General features: G+C 37.6%; 1 protein-coding gene across 1 annotated transcript; it reads left to right on the top strand.

The window, feature by feature from the left end:
- Nucleotides 1–4,054: 4,054 nt before the first annotated feature.
- Nucleotides 4,055–12,600, top strand: LOC103705943 (coatomer subunit zeta-2-like). Its single transcript, XM_008789858.3, has 6 exons — nucleotides 4,055–4,209; nucleotides 6,465–6,624; nucleotides 11,112–11,259; nucleotides 11,368–11,445; nucleotides 12,039–12,123; nucleotides 12,225–12,600. The coding sequence occupies exons 1-6, from the start codon at nucleotides 4,207–4,209 to the stop codon at nucleotides 12,282–12,284; spliced, it is 534 nt and encodes a 177-aa protein (XP_008788080.2). The 5' UTR covers nucleotides 4,055–4,206; the 3' UTR covers nucleotides 12,285–12,600.
- Nucleotides 12,601–13,669: the final 1,069 nt, after the last annotated feature.

The raw sequence follows: 13,669 nt of genomic DNA, 5'->3' as shown, positions 1-13,669 counted from the left end.
ATATAGAAATTAGTTTCTCCATTTGTTTAAATTTATTTAAATATATGTGGCGTCATTGAAGAGAGAGGTAATTCCCAGGTGCTTGCGGTCTTCCCTTCCACTGTGTATATATATAATTAATTCCCATTTGGTTGGTTTCTTATAGGTAGGCTGCTATAGACTTTGGAGTTGGATGGAACTAACGGAGTAGCTCTACAAAGTCAATGAGGTTGTCAGGGGGATTCCATTCACTAATCTATAGCCTTCTTTGTCAAATCAGATGGGTTTTCTTGATCTCCACCAGAGTTAGTAAAAAGGGCAACTAATGTTGAGGTAGCTTCAAATAATAACCAATTTGCTGAGGGTAGCTTGCAGTACTTCATCCACGAAGAGTGCTGCCATATTTTTTTTTTTTTTCTTGATGGAATAGGGAGGAAGTAAAGTGTTGCCATATCTTGTTGACCATGCCATCTCATTTCATTGAATTATAACCTACATCCATCTTGTGACTCGAAAAAGAACAATATTGGATTAATAAGAATTCTTCTTAATCTTAGTTCGAGGAGGAACAAAGATGTCAATGATTACGTATTTGAGCATCTTAGTACGATGGCACGAAACGTGCTCGCAAAATCAGTAGTTTAGATTGCCATCCGTTGCTTAACGAAGGAGGTTGATTAGGTCCAACATTCTTCGGACCACTTCTCACATTACACATTGAGATGCGAGAAATTCACATATTATTTAGCAATATACCACAACTCTCATGTCTCTTAGCGTATAATTTGCGCAATGTTTAGGTCGATTTTTTTTTCTTCTTTTCTTTTGTTAAATCCCTGGACGGATGTGCGTGATTATTCTAGCCTATGTTGGTACAAGTCACATTCATTTGGTGGGGGTGTTTTCATTCCCTACCAAAATCTAAAATTGGGTAGTGCAAGCAATCATCGCATTAATTAATACAGGGAAGTAGGTGTTCCCATGTGCCTACTTCAAGACTTCCATCACTACTACTCGTTTTCACAAACTATCATCAGCTCTAAAACATGCTTCTCCGCTAAAAAAATTACTTACAACCATACACAAATTGAAGATCAGCATGCCTATGCAACATGTAGGAAGATAATGACTTATAAGTAGTTTAGTAGATAGAGTACTGGTTTAATGTGGACGTCGGCCGGTTAACCACTTCCTAGTTTATCATTCAAAATTTTCCATCCATTTAGTCGCCGGTGCATTCGGATGTCTTGCATCGAACACATATATAACAGGTTGAACATCCCATTTTATAATACCTAACCTGAATCTAGTATCATATAGATGTAGATGTGCATAAAGTCAGAGAGAAAATAGTAGTTTTCCTAGAATAGTGAGGGTATAACTAAGTTGTCCATATAGTTAAGGCAGCTAATTCTTTATGTAACAAGAGTGTTGTTGTTATTGCTTTGATGACACTACTTGGTTGAGAAACTACTTGGAAAGTCAAAACACGGAAGATGAGGTTTTGCTTGCACACATCTACATGTATCACCAGCTAGCCATTTTGGCTTTGTTGCTTTAGGGATAAGAATGCTTACTCACTACTCTTTTCAGAACCGTCCTTGGCATCACATTGAAAGGGATAGAGCTAAGGAACTGATCCCGTCATGGGATTTGGTTAGTTTTGCATCCGTGTGCTGATTGAGCCACGCTTTTTTTGGCTTCACTTCCCTTCTCTTCCAAGGCTGGAGCAAAGGAGATATCATCTTCAAACAAGTCTCACCATTTTTAAATTACCATATCCATCTCATTTAAGATATCATTTCCATACAAACTAATAACCAATACAATTTATGTGAAAAATACTGGCCCTAATTAATACTTTTTTTAAAAATTTTCTCGTATTATCTTAATGGTTAGAACTGCATTTAGTGTCAATTGGTATACATCAATTGAGATTTTAACATGCCTCCAACTTTCTTATTTGGCCAGACAAATGATTCCATATCTATATTCATCTCGTTATCAGTCATCACTTCAAGAATCTTGGTTCCCTTACGCCATTAACATTGTCAAAATAATATGGACGCGTGCCCTTCCTGTTAGTTCTAGTAATGGCTACCAGCTTCTAGAGAGGAGCTTCTTCAAGTGAAACTCATGTTAAAAGGATAAGGGCGTGATGGGCGGCATCAACGTGTCAAAATGAGTGCCTATTGCTTCCATACAATAATGCATCCTTGATGGAAAAGCCAGACGAGTGCAGTTCCAATCCGTCTGCTTCTAGTCCTCATCAGAAGAACAAATGTTCACATCTAGGCTGCTAAGATTGGTGCAGTCCCTTTGCCAACTTACGCCATGGAAAGTGGCTTGTCTTCTTCCTAACATGAGATGGCTCAATCAAAAACTGAGACCTAATTGTCCTTTATATTAATGTGGCTCAATCATGCATGTACACTGTTGCTTCATATTTTGCAAGTATTTTAAAAATTGACATTTCAATTATCTTGGCAATCAAGTAAGATGGACTGGGATCTTGATCGGCTGCGGTGGAAGATAGAAATTTTTTAGAAAACACTAATATTTTCTAAAATACAACTGGTATATCAGATGCGACGTATTGAAATCTCAGCTAATATAGATAATTCAAAATTGGGAAGTCTTTTTTGGCACTGGTTTGATGATTTATTTATTAAGAAAATCTAAGGAGGTAGCTAGGAAGGTCAAAATTGTATGGATATTGTTTATCATATATGATGTATATCAGTTTGTATTGGTCAAACTATTGCTTGTGTGAAGGAAGTTTAGAACTACCAAAGTATTGAAAAGTCCTAGCTATTTGGTAGTTCTAAACCTTCCTTCACACGGGCAATACTTTTCATGCTACATCAAGTTGCCTAAGTCAATGCAAACAAAATCACTCACTTCGTTAACTTATAGCTCAAGCATGAAACAGACCATCTTGCAAACCAATGACAATTAATAAACTATGCTGTAATTTTCTAAACGTCTGAACCTACCTCTTCCCACCAAACTCACCAATGCAATCAATCAAATTTTGACCTGTCAACAACTGAAGTCCGTCTCGTTGGCTTTTTTTTAATTATTAAAAACATAATAATCTTGGTATTCCAGTCAATTCATTTTATCTTCCTTTGAAATATTTTTCACTCCAAAACTTATCCTTCTAAAAGCTGCATTACGGTTGGGCAGAAGTCCAAGTCATAAGCTCGAATTATTCAATCTACACCAACTATATTTCAAAATTGAAAACAATCAACCTCGACTATGTTGAATAATTGAAATCTTAGCTAATGTCTCTACCGGGCCATTGTTCAAGGCTTCCTAGGAGTCCAACATCATGAGCCAACTCTTGATGAACCACATGATTAATTAATAATCTCTTATTTTACTATTTTGCTAAAAAAATATATTTTATTGAATAATACTCTTTCAAAAGAGAGTATATACATAAAATAAAATTAGGAGTAAATTTATCAAATCTATGGCAAACAATCTTAATTAATAGGTCACGACCATCGACCAATGCTCTTTGTTATTGAATAAATCACATGACTCGAATGTGCCAAAGTCTACTTAGTTACAATGTAGACACTAGGTATCATAATATATATCTTAAGCTTGAAACCATGAGTCAGTTGCAACTATGAGCTCCCTAGCAACTACTTGCCTGCATCAATTGCTTCCAATCCGAGCTTCGGGTTCTTTCATATCTCTTCTATTATCGCTGCGGTCCTCCCTAAAAATGGTTGCCGAGGAGTTCTAATTAAGAAACCTATCCACCCATAGACATCACATTTTAGGTTGTTTTTCTCCTAGTATACTAGTTGGCCTTGCTATGTTATATTCTCATGTTGTAGTAAAAGTCATATAATTTTCGACAAGAATCCTATGTCCTGGGCCAGCCCAACATGGTGTGTCCAGAGTCGAGAAGAGCGTCATGGGCCGGGCCTTGTCTACGTCAACGCCGCTCGGACCCACCGGTCTAAGTGGGTCGCGGTCAGAGAGGAGGTCAACAACCTTCTCCTCCCCTTAAATCGCGCCGTCCGACTTCCATCAGACGGGTTATGTCCTGACGGCTGTCCAGCTCATCAGATTTTCCAAGAAATCTTTGCCCTTTAGGTTCGGGCCATATTTTATTCGATTATTAGCTCGTCACTCGCCTTTTCTTCTCCCTCCAGTTTCGAGTGATAGGATCCGAACTCTTTTGCTCCGGGCGGCGATCTCTGAATGGTAATCTCACAATCTCCTCGGTCGCAGTTCTTTTTGTAGCCGTTTCTTGCTCGTAATTCTTGTTATTTGAGCATAATAATCGTAATCCTTGTGCACGTAGGTTTTTTTTTTTTAAAACAATTAATCGTTCTAGAATCAGCGATGTCTTTAGAGAAAAGTGATAGATGGCGCAAGAAAGATTCCGATCACTGGATAACCCTAGATTAGTTGTTTGAAGAACCGGACAACCCTAGTTTATCTTGGTGGGTAGGCTACTTGAGAATGTGGCGGTCAAGTGATGATTTGGAGGTGCAATGTTAATCAATTTGGATGGTTCTACCAGCATTTTCATCAAAAAGGCTTCAACTCTGAGGAAGGAAATCGAAGTCCTTGCTCTCAAGAATGAAAGAAGGTTAGGAAGGAGGGGAAATCTAATAATGGGCCGCGAAAATGGATTATTGACGGGAATTATAGAGTGTTTCACTTGTAAACAGGAGTTGAGTAGGTTATGTATTGATGAATTTAATGCTTTGTCTGTGGATTAGGAAATTGAGATAGCAAAGATAGCAGTACGCAATGGCAGCCAAGATCTTTTGCAGAGGGTGCGCTGATAATAGAGTGATCGTGAACCTTGGCTTATTGGTGGTCGGGTTCTCATCCGCAAAGTTCCAAGTATTATTGATAGGTGATGTTGGATTCATATTTAATGATATCAAGAAAATGCTGACAGGTTAATGGACTCTTTAAGTTTAGTGTGTGAAATAGTACATGACGGTGGAAAGTGCCACAATAATCTCTTATTAGAATTATATGGCCTCTAATCCAGATCAGGAATTTACATAACAAAATCAATTTTTTGAGATAAATTTTCTTTCTTATTTAAGACCAGTGTTTAAATTATCAATATTGGGCCCCACACTGGAACTTACTAATATGATGTAATATGTTATGCCCCTGTACTGACATATGACATATTGTTGGAGCTTGTATAGCATATAGTCCCATGCATCTGTACGAGGGGTGTGTTGAGCCCTGTACTGGTACTGGTATCTTATTGGCAACAGCACACGCTGCACCACCTGATATGGTGCTTAAAATACTGTTTGAGACTTTATCCCACTGGAAGGAGCTAGAAATTTTAAGTGCTTTGCTCTAGCATTGGATGACAAATTGGCGACATATTTCTCTCAAAACTATAAGGTACGGTAATTGGAATTGCTTAATCTTTGTTTTTAGTTGGGTTAAACTGTCAAGAAATCTCTTTGCTTTATCTCAAATAGGAATTTATTCTGGTCCTTTAGTAACTGGCAAAAGCAAGACATTTAATGCATTCGAATCATCAAATGCATTAATAATATTTTTAAATTATATTACAAGAATTTCTGATAGCATGACCTGCCTATATTGATAAAAGCTTGATACATGAAATTTTCTACCTAGGTGCTTAACTTGGTCTCTTACACTTATATGCCTCTTTTTTCTCCAAGAATTCCTGACAACCGATCCATTTCACACTCTCTCCTTTCATCACTGCTCAAAAATTAACCTAAGCTGAGCCTGAGCAACATTTTTCAATGTTGGTGTGGTGAATTTCCAAACAAGAGTTGCCTCAGACCATCATTAGCTACCTTTTTGTGTGCTTTATTAATCAATATTTCTTTGTTCATGTCATAATCGTTCATAAGTATCAAATTATGTATGTTTATGACAATATGTTATGTTACCAATATGTTTCTTGGTTATATTTTTGTAACTATTTTATTCACATAAACATATGTTATGTTAGAATTGCAATATGACATACTGTTGCATTAACAACCAGGAATATCATCAACCCGGTCTTAATGTTGTGATATTTTATCATGTTTTCTTTGTTTAAATATCTTTTAGCAATTTATTAATATTTTTTACACAACTGTTCTTATCGTACAAAGATCAATATGCTCTTATATTGCTGTATTACTTCATTGACTGAAATGTTCAATAGTACAAGTTCTTTAATCTTTAATAGTAAATTTTCAAACATGTAAGAGATGATCCCAGGTGGGAAACAAAAAATAATATATGACAGATAATGCCTAGCCCAACAAATAGTTACTGAAAGAATGCCTTCTCATCCAAGAGTGGTGGAAAATAGCTTTTTTTCTGAATAATTGAGGAGCCCGCTACATGTATTTTATTCTTCTGAAATGTTGGGATCATGTCTTCCGATTTGCTGAACAGATTGTTTTGTGCATGTTCTTTAAATATTTTTGATGACCTTCTTGTGCATGCAGGAGTCCTGCCCAACAGTTAAAAGTATTCTTCTCCTTGACTCTGAAGGGAAACGTGTAGCTGTCAAGTACTATACAGATGACTGGTCAACACACTCTGCGAAATTGGCATTTGAGAAATCTGTCTTTACCAAGACTCAGAAAACAAATGCTCGAAATGAAGGTGATATGCAAACGATCTTAGATTTAACTGCAGACCAGATGTATGCTTGCTTGTCTCTTATTTTGTCGCTAAGGTTAACCAGTTTTATGCATGTCATCACCCCTTATATAATAACCTATTCTAATTATGGTAGCATGCCACTTTTTCATGCATAGCTTAATATGCTTAAATCTCAAGTAGAAGTAAAATTTTGGCCAGCTTAACATATGAAAGAATGAACATTTCTAGGTTAGCACTAAGGGTAATCTAAAAATTATATCTATATCAAATATGAAAAACTTGCTATGGTATGGATGTTAGTTATCAATCACGACCTGTCCACTTTAAACCAAATAAATGCATGCATTTGTTGATGAAAATACCAATTCCTTAGCCTTCTTGCGACATTTGGTGATGGAACTTTTCACTTATGCAACAATGATGGGATGACTGAATTAATTTGTATATAGGCTCAAAGAAAGAGGCACACAACATGTGCACTGGTAGCCTGTGCCTACCATCAACCATGAATTGTGGAGAGTAAGTTAGAGGATCTGCACACCAGATCATCCAGCTGATCCCACTCTTGCCCAAGCCATCATTTGAATATAGCAATATCATTGCTGGACCCACTCAGATTTAAAAGGTGGGCTGTCTTGTGGCTGACTCTTGATTGTAAAGATAAATCATTGAGTCATGATGTGGATCATTAGGTGAACTAGTAGCATGAAATATTTATTTTGCAAAAATGAATAATGACTATATGCTTTTCTCCTTGTCAAATTACACAAATGGAGCCATGGAACTGAAAGTATTTTGTAAGGCTGTTTCATAATATAAGTAGGAAAATTAAGGAATCACTTTTGATTACTATAAGGAAATGAAGTTGTTGACGATGTGGGAACATGAAGAAGATTAGCAGATATTTGCAGACTTGACAAGAAGCCCCACCTTGCCTTCTCCATTGGAAATCTCATTCAACTACAGCTATAGGGGATTGTGGATCAAGGTTCTAAATGTTGCAGTATGGCTTCATAACTACTTCTTGGAAAGTATGATAATATTGCATATGTACGTAAGCTACACCGGGTACTGATTGGTAGCAAAACAAAAGAAAAGGAGTGCAAACACACTTTGAGCCTGTGATGTGCAGTTTATTTGTGCCCTGTAGGGGCAGGATCTGTTCACATAGGAACTAACTTGAAGGGGTGCTGGGTACCAGTTTCTGAAGGTGCAGGCCGGTATGCTTGAGATTTGAAGCCCTGTTGAATTCTTAAACAGTAATGTTTTGTATTTTGTAACTATAATGACGGCAAAATCTAGTAAAGCCTTTGCTTGAGCCAGGTCGGATTTGCTATTCTGAACATTTGAATATATGGGTGTGAAATCTAGAGAACAGTGGGTAAATCTAGATAGAAGCTATTGTTGGCCATGTTGTAAACCCAATTTCGTACATTAATGTGGTTTCTGACATGGATTGAAGGACACTACTTTGAAGGAAAATACAGATGCACTGCCAAAAGTTATCTAGCACTTGTCCATCAATTGGATCTTCAAGTTGACTCATGAAGGTTAATGAATAAGTTCAGATAATATAAAGGCTAAGAGTTAGTAATGGTATATTCAGTCTACAAGCCCAGTAAAAATGTGTGCAAAATGAGCATGAAACCAACTGGATGAAATTGGTGAAATCAAGGTCATGATACTATGTTGTGTTAGCAACTTAGCATATGCATAGACATGCAATGGTAGTTCAGTAATGTATAGCTTGCCCAAAGGTATAATTGATATAGAGTAGCACTGAGAACATGGCTGAGGATGAACTTTCTATGAGAAGGTTATTGATATGGATAAGTTAGTTACTTGCCAGAAGTACAAAGAATAAGGCGATTGTTATACAACCTGAGGACTTATGTAAGGCTATACCAACACTTGGCACATGCATTGCACATGGCTTGTTAAAAGGAAGGTATGGTGAAAGCTGATAAATCCCCTCATACTAATGTAATTGTTTCTGTCTTTGGACAGAGAGGAAGGTGTGCTTTGTTGAGGTATAATTTATGTTGTGTGCTCAAATGATTATTGAGGTGCAATTTTTGTTAGATGCTGTGATGCGGTGTTTATAAATTGACTCATGCTTCAAGTGATTTGGCCTCAAACTTAACTTTGTTTCTTGGGTGCTTAAAATTTCTAAGATGGGTGCTGCCTCTCAAGTTTGAGCTATGTAACCTCGTTTGAAGGCAATGAATATGTTCATCTCTAATTGGAACTGCCTCTTGATATATAATCAAGGTCTGCAATTTCGATATCGGACCCCGTATCAGTACCATCCTATTACAGTGTCGATACGTGATACAATACAAGATGGCGAGACGTACCGAGTGTCGGTACGGTATGAGATGGTGTATTAGTTTAGTACTAGTATGGCATGATATGCTTGGTACATTGCGATATCGACCGGTATGACAAACCTTGTATATAATCCTCAAGATGGGTTTGCCTCGAGGGGATGTTGCTTCAAACATCATCTAGCCTTTGGGGTCCACTCCAAATATTTCTTCGTTTCTAGATGTACCCTTATTGGGTAATTTATACTTGCTTCTTGAGATAATCTGCTTCTAAAGAAAGAAGAAATTGAAACAGATAAATGCTTAGTAATTATCCGCTTCTTGGATCTTTGCCACTTTCTCAACCAAATGCAAGACAATGTTGTCTCGAGTAGGTAAATCTCATGTGCCTTAACAGATCGGCCTTATCTTACGCCTCCATTCTTATCTTTAAGTCCTCTCTATATAAAGGAAAGAAGCCTATGCAACAATATAGATGCCTACAATGATTCATGGGAGCAAAAAGGGTTAAGAGGTGCATGATGATGAGGATGGAGGCACAAGATAAGGCCTATCTATTAAGTTGGATGATGTTTATCTACTCGAGGCAAAATTATTTTGTATCTTATGAAGATCCAGGAGCAAGTAAGCATGGAGCATTTATCTGTTTCAATCTCGTCTCTTAGAGACAGATTACTCAGGAGACCAGCTTACATTATCCGAGTCCATCTTGGAAAGAAGAAATATTTGGAGTGGACACCTTCTAGAGGTGACAACACCACATAGAACTGAAAGCCAACTTGAGGTGTGTATATTTTAGTAGCCATTCCAATTTGAAGTGATTATGTTAATTTGAGGTGAAGTTATCTTGAAGAAAGGTACATAGTCGAATATGAGAAGCAGCACCCATCTTTGAAATTTTGAGCAGCGAAGATGTAGAGTTAAATTTGAGGCCAAATCACTCGAGGTGAGTTAATTTATATGCACCATGTCACTTAGGTACTAAAAATAAATTGCTCCTCAATGATCATTTGGGCAGCCGATGTAAATTACACCTCAATGGAATAAATATCTTTGTATTAGTATATCAGGTCAATTAGCTAGTCAGGTTTCATTCCTCTCAAGAGAATGACTAACAAGCTATTGGTATAGACTGTGTCAAAATTGAAAGACTTCTATATTCGGAACAATGTCCTAACAGTAAGGAATGTTAGATGCGAGGAGAAAATCATTAATTGGCTGCACTTGTGGTGAATGCCGGTCATGTCTTGGTACTGTATTTGCATTGTGCCATGCTGTGTCAGTCATGTGTGAGGACTTCTAGGAATAAGAAATGGGTCAATGCCAGTTTGTGCCATCCGACCCGAACTGGTGAGTATGTTAACTTGGTAGTTAATTCTTTTACCTTGATTGTACTTAGCTGACATGATACATACATATATTGACACCTTATGCTTGACATCGAGTTGGCCTTAAACTTCTTGCTAGCACTAGAACTAGACAATGACAACTATAAGAAGTTGCTAAAAGTGAGAGGCATAATGTCCAACACACAAATGTATTGCTTGTAATAGAGAAGCACAGGCAGGTGATGGATGGATAACTGTTTAGGGTGATTTTTTTTTTCCCCTTTGGTCGAATTGCTATCCTCCCAGAGGTCAAAATTTGCTAGAGAAGGATTTTGATAGTAGTAGTAGTAGTAGTAGTAGAGAGAGAGAGAGAGAGACAGAGAGAGAGAGAGAGAGAGGGGGGGGGGGGGGGGGGGGGGTCTGTTCTCCATGATGACGTATCCATTCTTTTTCTTAAAATTGCCTAGTATTTCACAGGTCTGCATATTTTCCCTTATCAAGCTAGTTGCCTTGAAGTGATTGGTTCGGATTGTTATGTTGGAAGGGATTTGGTGCATGTACTTAGAAGTTTATGCATGATTTGTCATGTTTGTAGTCTAGATTTACATCACTCCACTATATTCATTTTCTGTAATAACACGAGGGTGTTTTGCTCTATTAACGGTGAACCAAATGTACAAGAATTAACTTCTCCTTTTATTAAATGAATGATACTCTTGTATCATTTGCTTTATCGTGTGTTCTAATATTCTATTTTCTAACAATGTAAGTACACCTGAGAATGGTGTTCCTTTTGCATGCTACTGATGCTGCCCATTTTCATCATGTACAGCGGAGATAGTTATGTTCGATGGTTACATTGTTGTCTACAAGTTCATTCAGGACCTTCATTTTTTTCTTATTGGAGGAGATGATGAAAATGAGCTCATCTTGGCGGCAGTTCTTCAGGGATTCTTTGATGCAGTTGGGCTTCTTCTCAGGTTTTTGCTAGTTGCTATTACTGTTTACCTCTTTGAATGTAGTTGCTTGCCTCATAAGCTGGCAGTCTTCTGCTTATTAATGTCTGGACTGCATCTCACTTATTCCAGAAACAATGTGGACAAGAAGTCAGCACTTGAGAATCTGGATTTGATCCTTCTATGCCTTGATGAAATTGTGGATAGAGGGTACCTCCTTAAAACTTTTATGTGCAATCAGTGTTTATTAGACCTATTATATCTATGACCTATGTGTTCCTGTGAATACTAACAATCTAGTTGCGTGAAAAGGTAGAATGAAAGCTTGTAAACTTATCAACAGTTTGGTTGGAGAAGCATGCTAATTAGAGCTGACAAGAATACCGGAAAATAGCTTTTAAAATAATATAAAACCTGAGCTAGATATGAGCATTCCCCTGGGTATCTCAATAATCCTATTTAAAAAAAGAAAGAAATGCAAGTGTGGTAACTGAGAGAGGCTTGGATCCATCTGGCATAAGAATGTCCAATAGGATGTCCTAACCATGCTATATAAGTGGCGTACTTGTGCTATTTATGCTCTTCATTCAAATTTTAGAAAAGCAACATCTTTGTAACCAATCCATCATGATTGATTAAAGATTATAGCCCTTTCTGCTATTGAGATCGAATTGTTATGGGACAAACTCATATTTTGAATGTGTAGCTTTACATGCTGCTTCAGCAGATGTGATGCTAGAATTTTTTCTGATAGTCAAAATATGCTCATGCAATAACTTATTTTCTGATTTGTGGTCTTGCAGGATCATTTTGGAAACAGAGGGAAGTGTAATTGCGGGAAAAGTTGCCACCAGTGGTTTGGACAGTGCAGGATCACTTACTGAGCAGGTGCAATGAATTTCTATCTCACCGATCTAGTTCATTTTCTGGTCAAATTGGATGGCTTTTAGTTCACTTTATCTAAACTAGATGTGCTCTTCTGTCTGCAGACTATATCCCAGGCCCTTGCCACAGCACGTGAACACTTGGCAAGATCTCTTCTCAAGTGATGCAGTGGCAAGATGCAAATATTTTAGCCTTTATCAATAGTCAATGGTCATGTAAAATGCACCTATTTTGTACTGTCTCGATCAATCAATTGATTCCAGTTAGTATCAGAAGTGATGTTATGAGCATGGTGGGCATGGTGGCTGGTTATGTAGGCGTAACAACTGTTGTTGATAACTCCCTAAGAAAAGGTGAGCTTGCAGCAATCAAGCGTTGGAATAATTAAGTGGCACTAAATGGAAACTTTTGGGTGGACTTATTTTCTCGTATGATTTTATTTGGTCCCTTTCTTAGTTCATAATTATGCATCTTTATAATCATTGATGGAAATTTGATCAGATGAATTGTTTAAAGCTTCTTTTCGCCATTTAGTAGTTTTGCATGAAAGTAGCGAACAGTCTTTTGATGTGGATATTATTGCCCCGGCTTTATGCAACTCTTGGATGTTGCTCTTTCTTTTGAGTTCCTTTCGCATTATCAATTATGTGTGCTCTTGTCGGTTGCCATGCTCATAGTCCAAGCTTATCTCTATTTTCACGACCTGTCACTTTTTGTTGCATGTTTCAACCGTTTGGCTCGTGTCCTCGTATCTACAAGCTTATCTGGTCCATTGTTTTTTTTACCCGCTACAAACGGCCGATTCACACTTCTCTTGATATGAATGCATCTAAGAAAATTAAAAAATAACAGATCTTGAAAAACCTTTGGCAATTGTGTCTTACAGGTCCAGAGAACTCCATTGGAGTCATCAGCCATGAAGGAAGCTATTCAGTTCACGGTTTCATTCACCTTTTGGTAGATATGCCTCATCCCAAAAAAAATGCATCTTTTCGTCAAACTCCAGATGCCCCCAAGTAGAGGATGGATAGATACTTTTCTCGTATGTCCTTGTATCAATCAATAACCATGGCTGAGTAACCTTCTAACACAAAATGGCGTCGGCTCTCAAAATGGCGTCGGCTCCTAAAATACATCGGGTGTGGTTGAGGCAAGTTTAAATAATCCTCAACTATGCTCCAAAGATTGAGATATCGAAGATCAGGTTTTCGCTGCCACAATTTTGGAGTTCAAGTCTCTAATCATAGCCTGTTCCACCATTCCTGCCATGATCCATCACACATCAATCAAAGTTGACCTCGAGAAAACTCAAGGGTGGGATTTTCCACGAATAAGCATTGTTCGAGACGCTACAAGAGCAGAAGTAGAGTTCCAGATGCCTCGAGCTATTATAAGCTCTCCATGAGGACCTGCATGGATGATCTCAGCAATCTGCACCCGAGCCCTCTTTAGGACTATCCTCAACGGTGGACTGCTTGTTGGAAAATAGAGCCTAAAAATTGCTATATTGTTATTATAGAATAGTATTATAAAAAATAATATACTAAAA

This window comes from Phoenix dactylifera, chromosome 3 (assembly GCF_009389715.1).
Source record: "Phoenix dactylifera cultivar Barhee BC4 chromosome 3, palm_55x_up_171113_PBpolish2nd_filt_p, whole genome shotgun sequence".
Classification (NCBI taxonomy): Eukaryota; Viridiplantae; Streptophyta; class Magnoliopsida; order Arecales; family Arecaceae; genus Phoenix; species Phoenix dactylifera.
The sequence above is the reverse complement of the archived record's forward strand: the minus strand, read 5'-3'. Positions and strand labels throughout refer to the sequence as shown.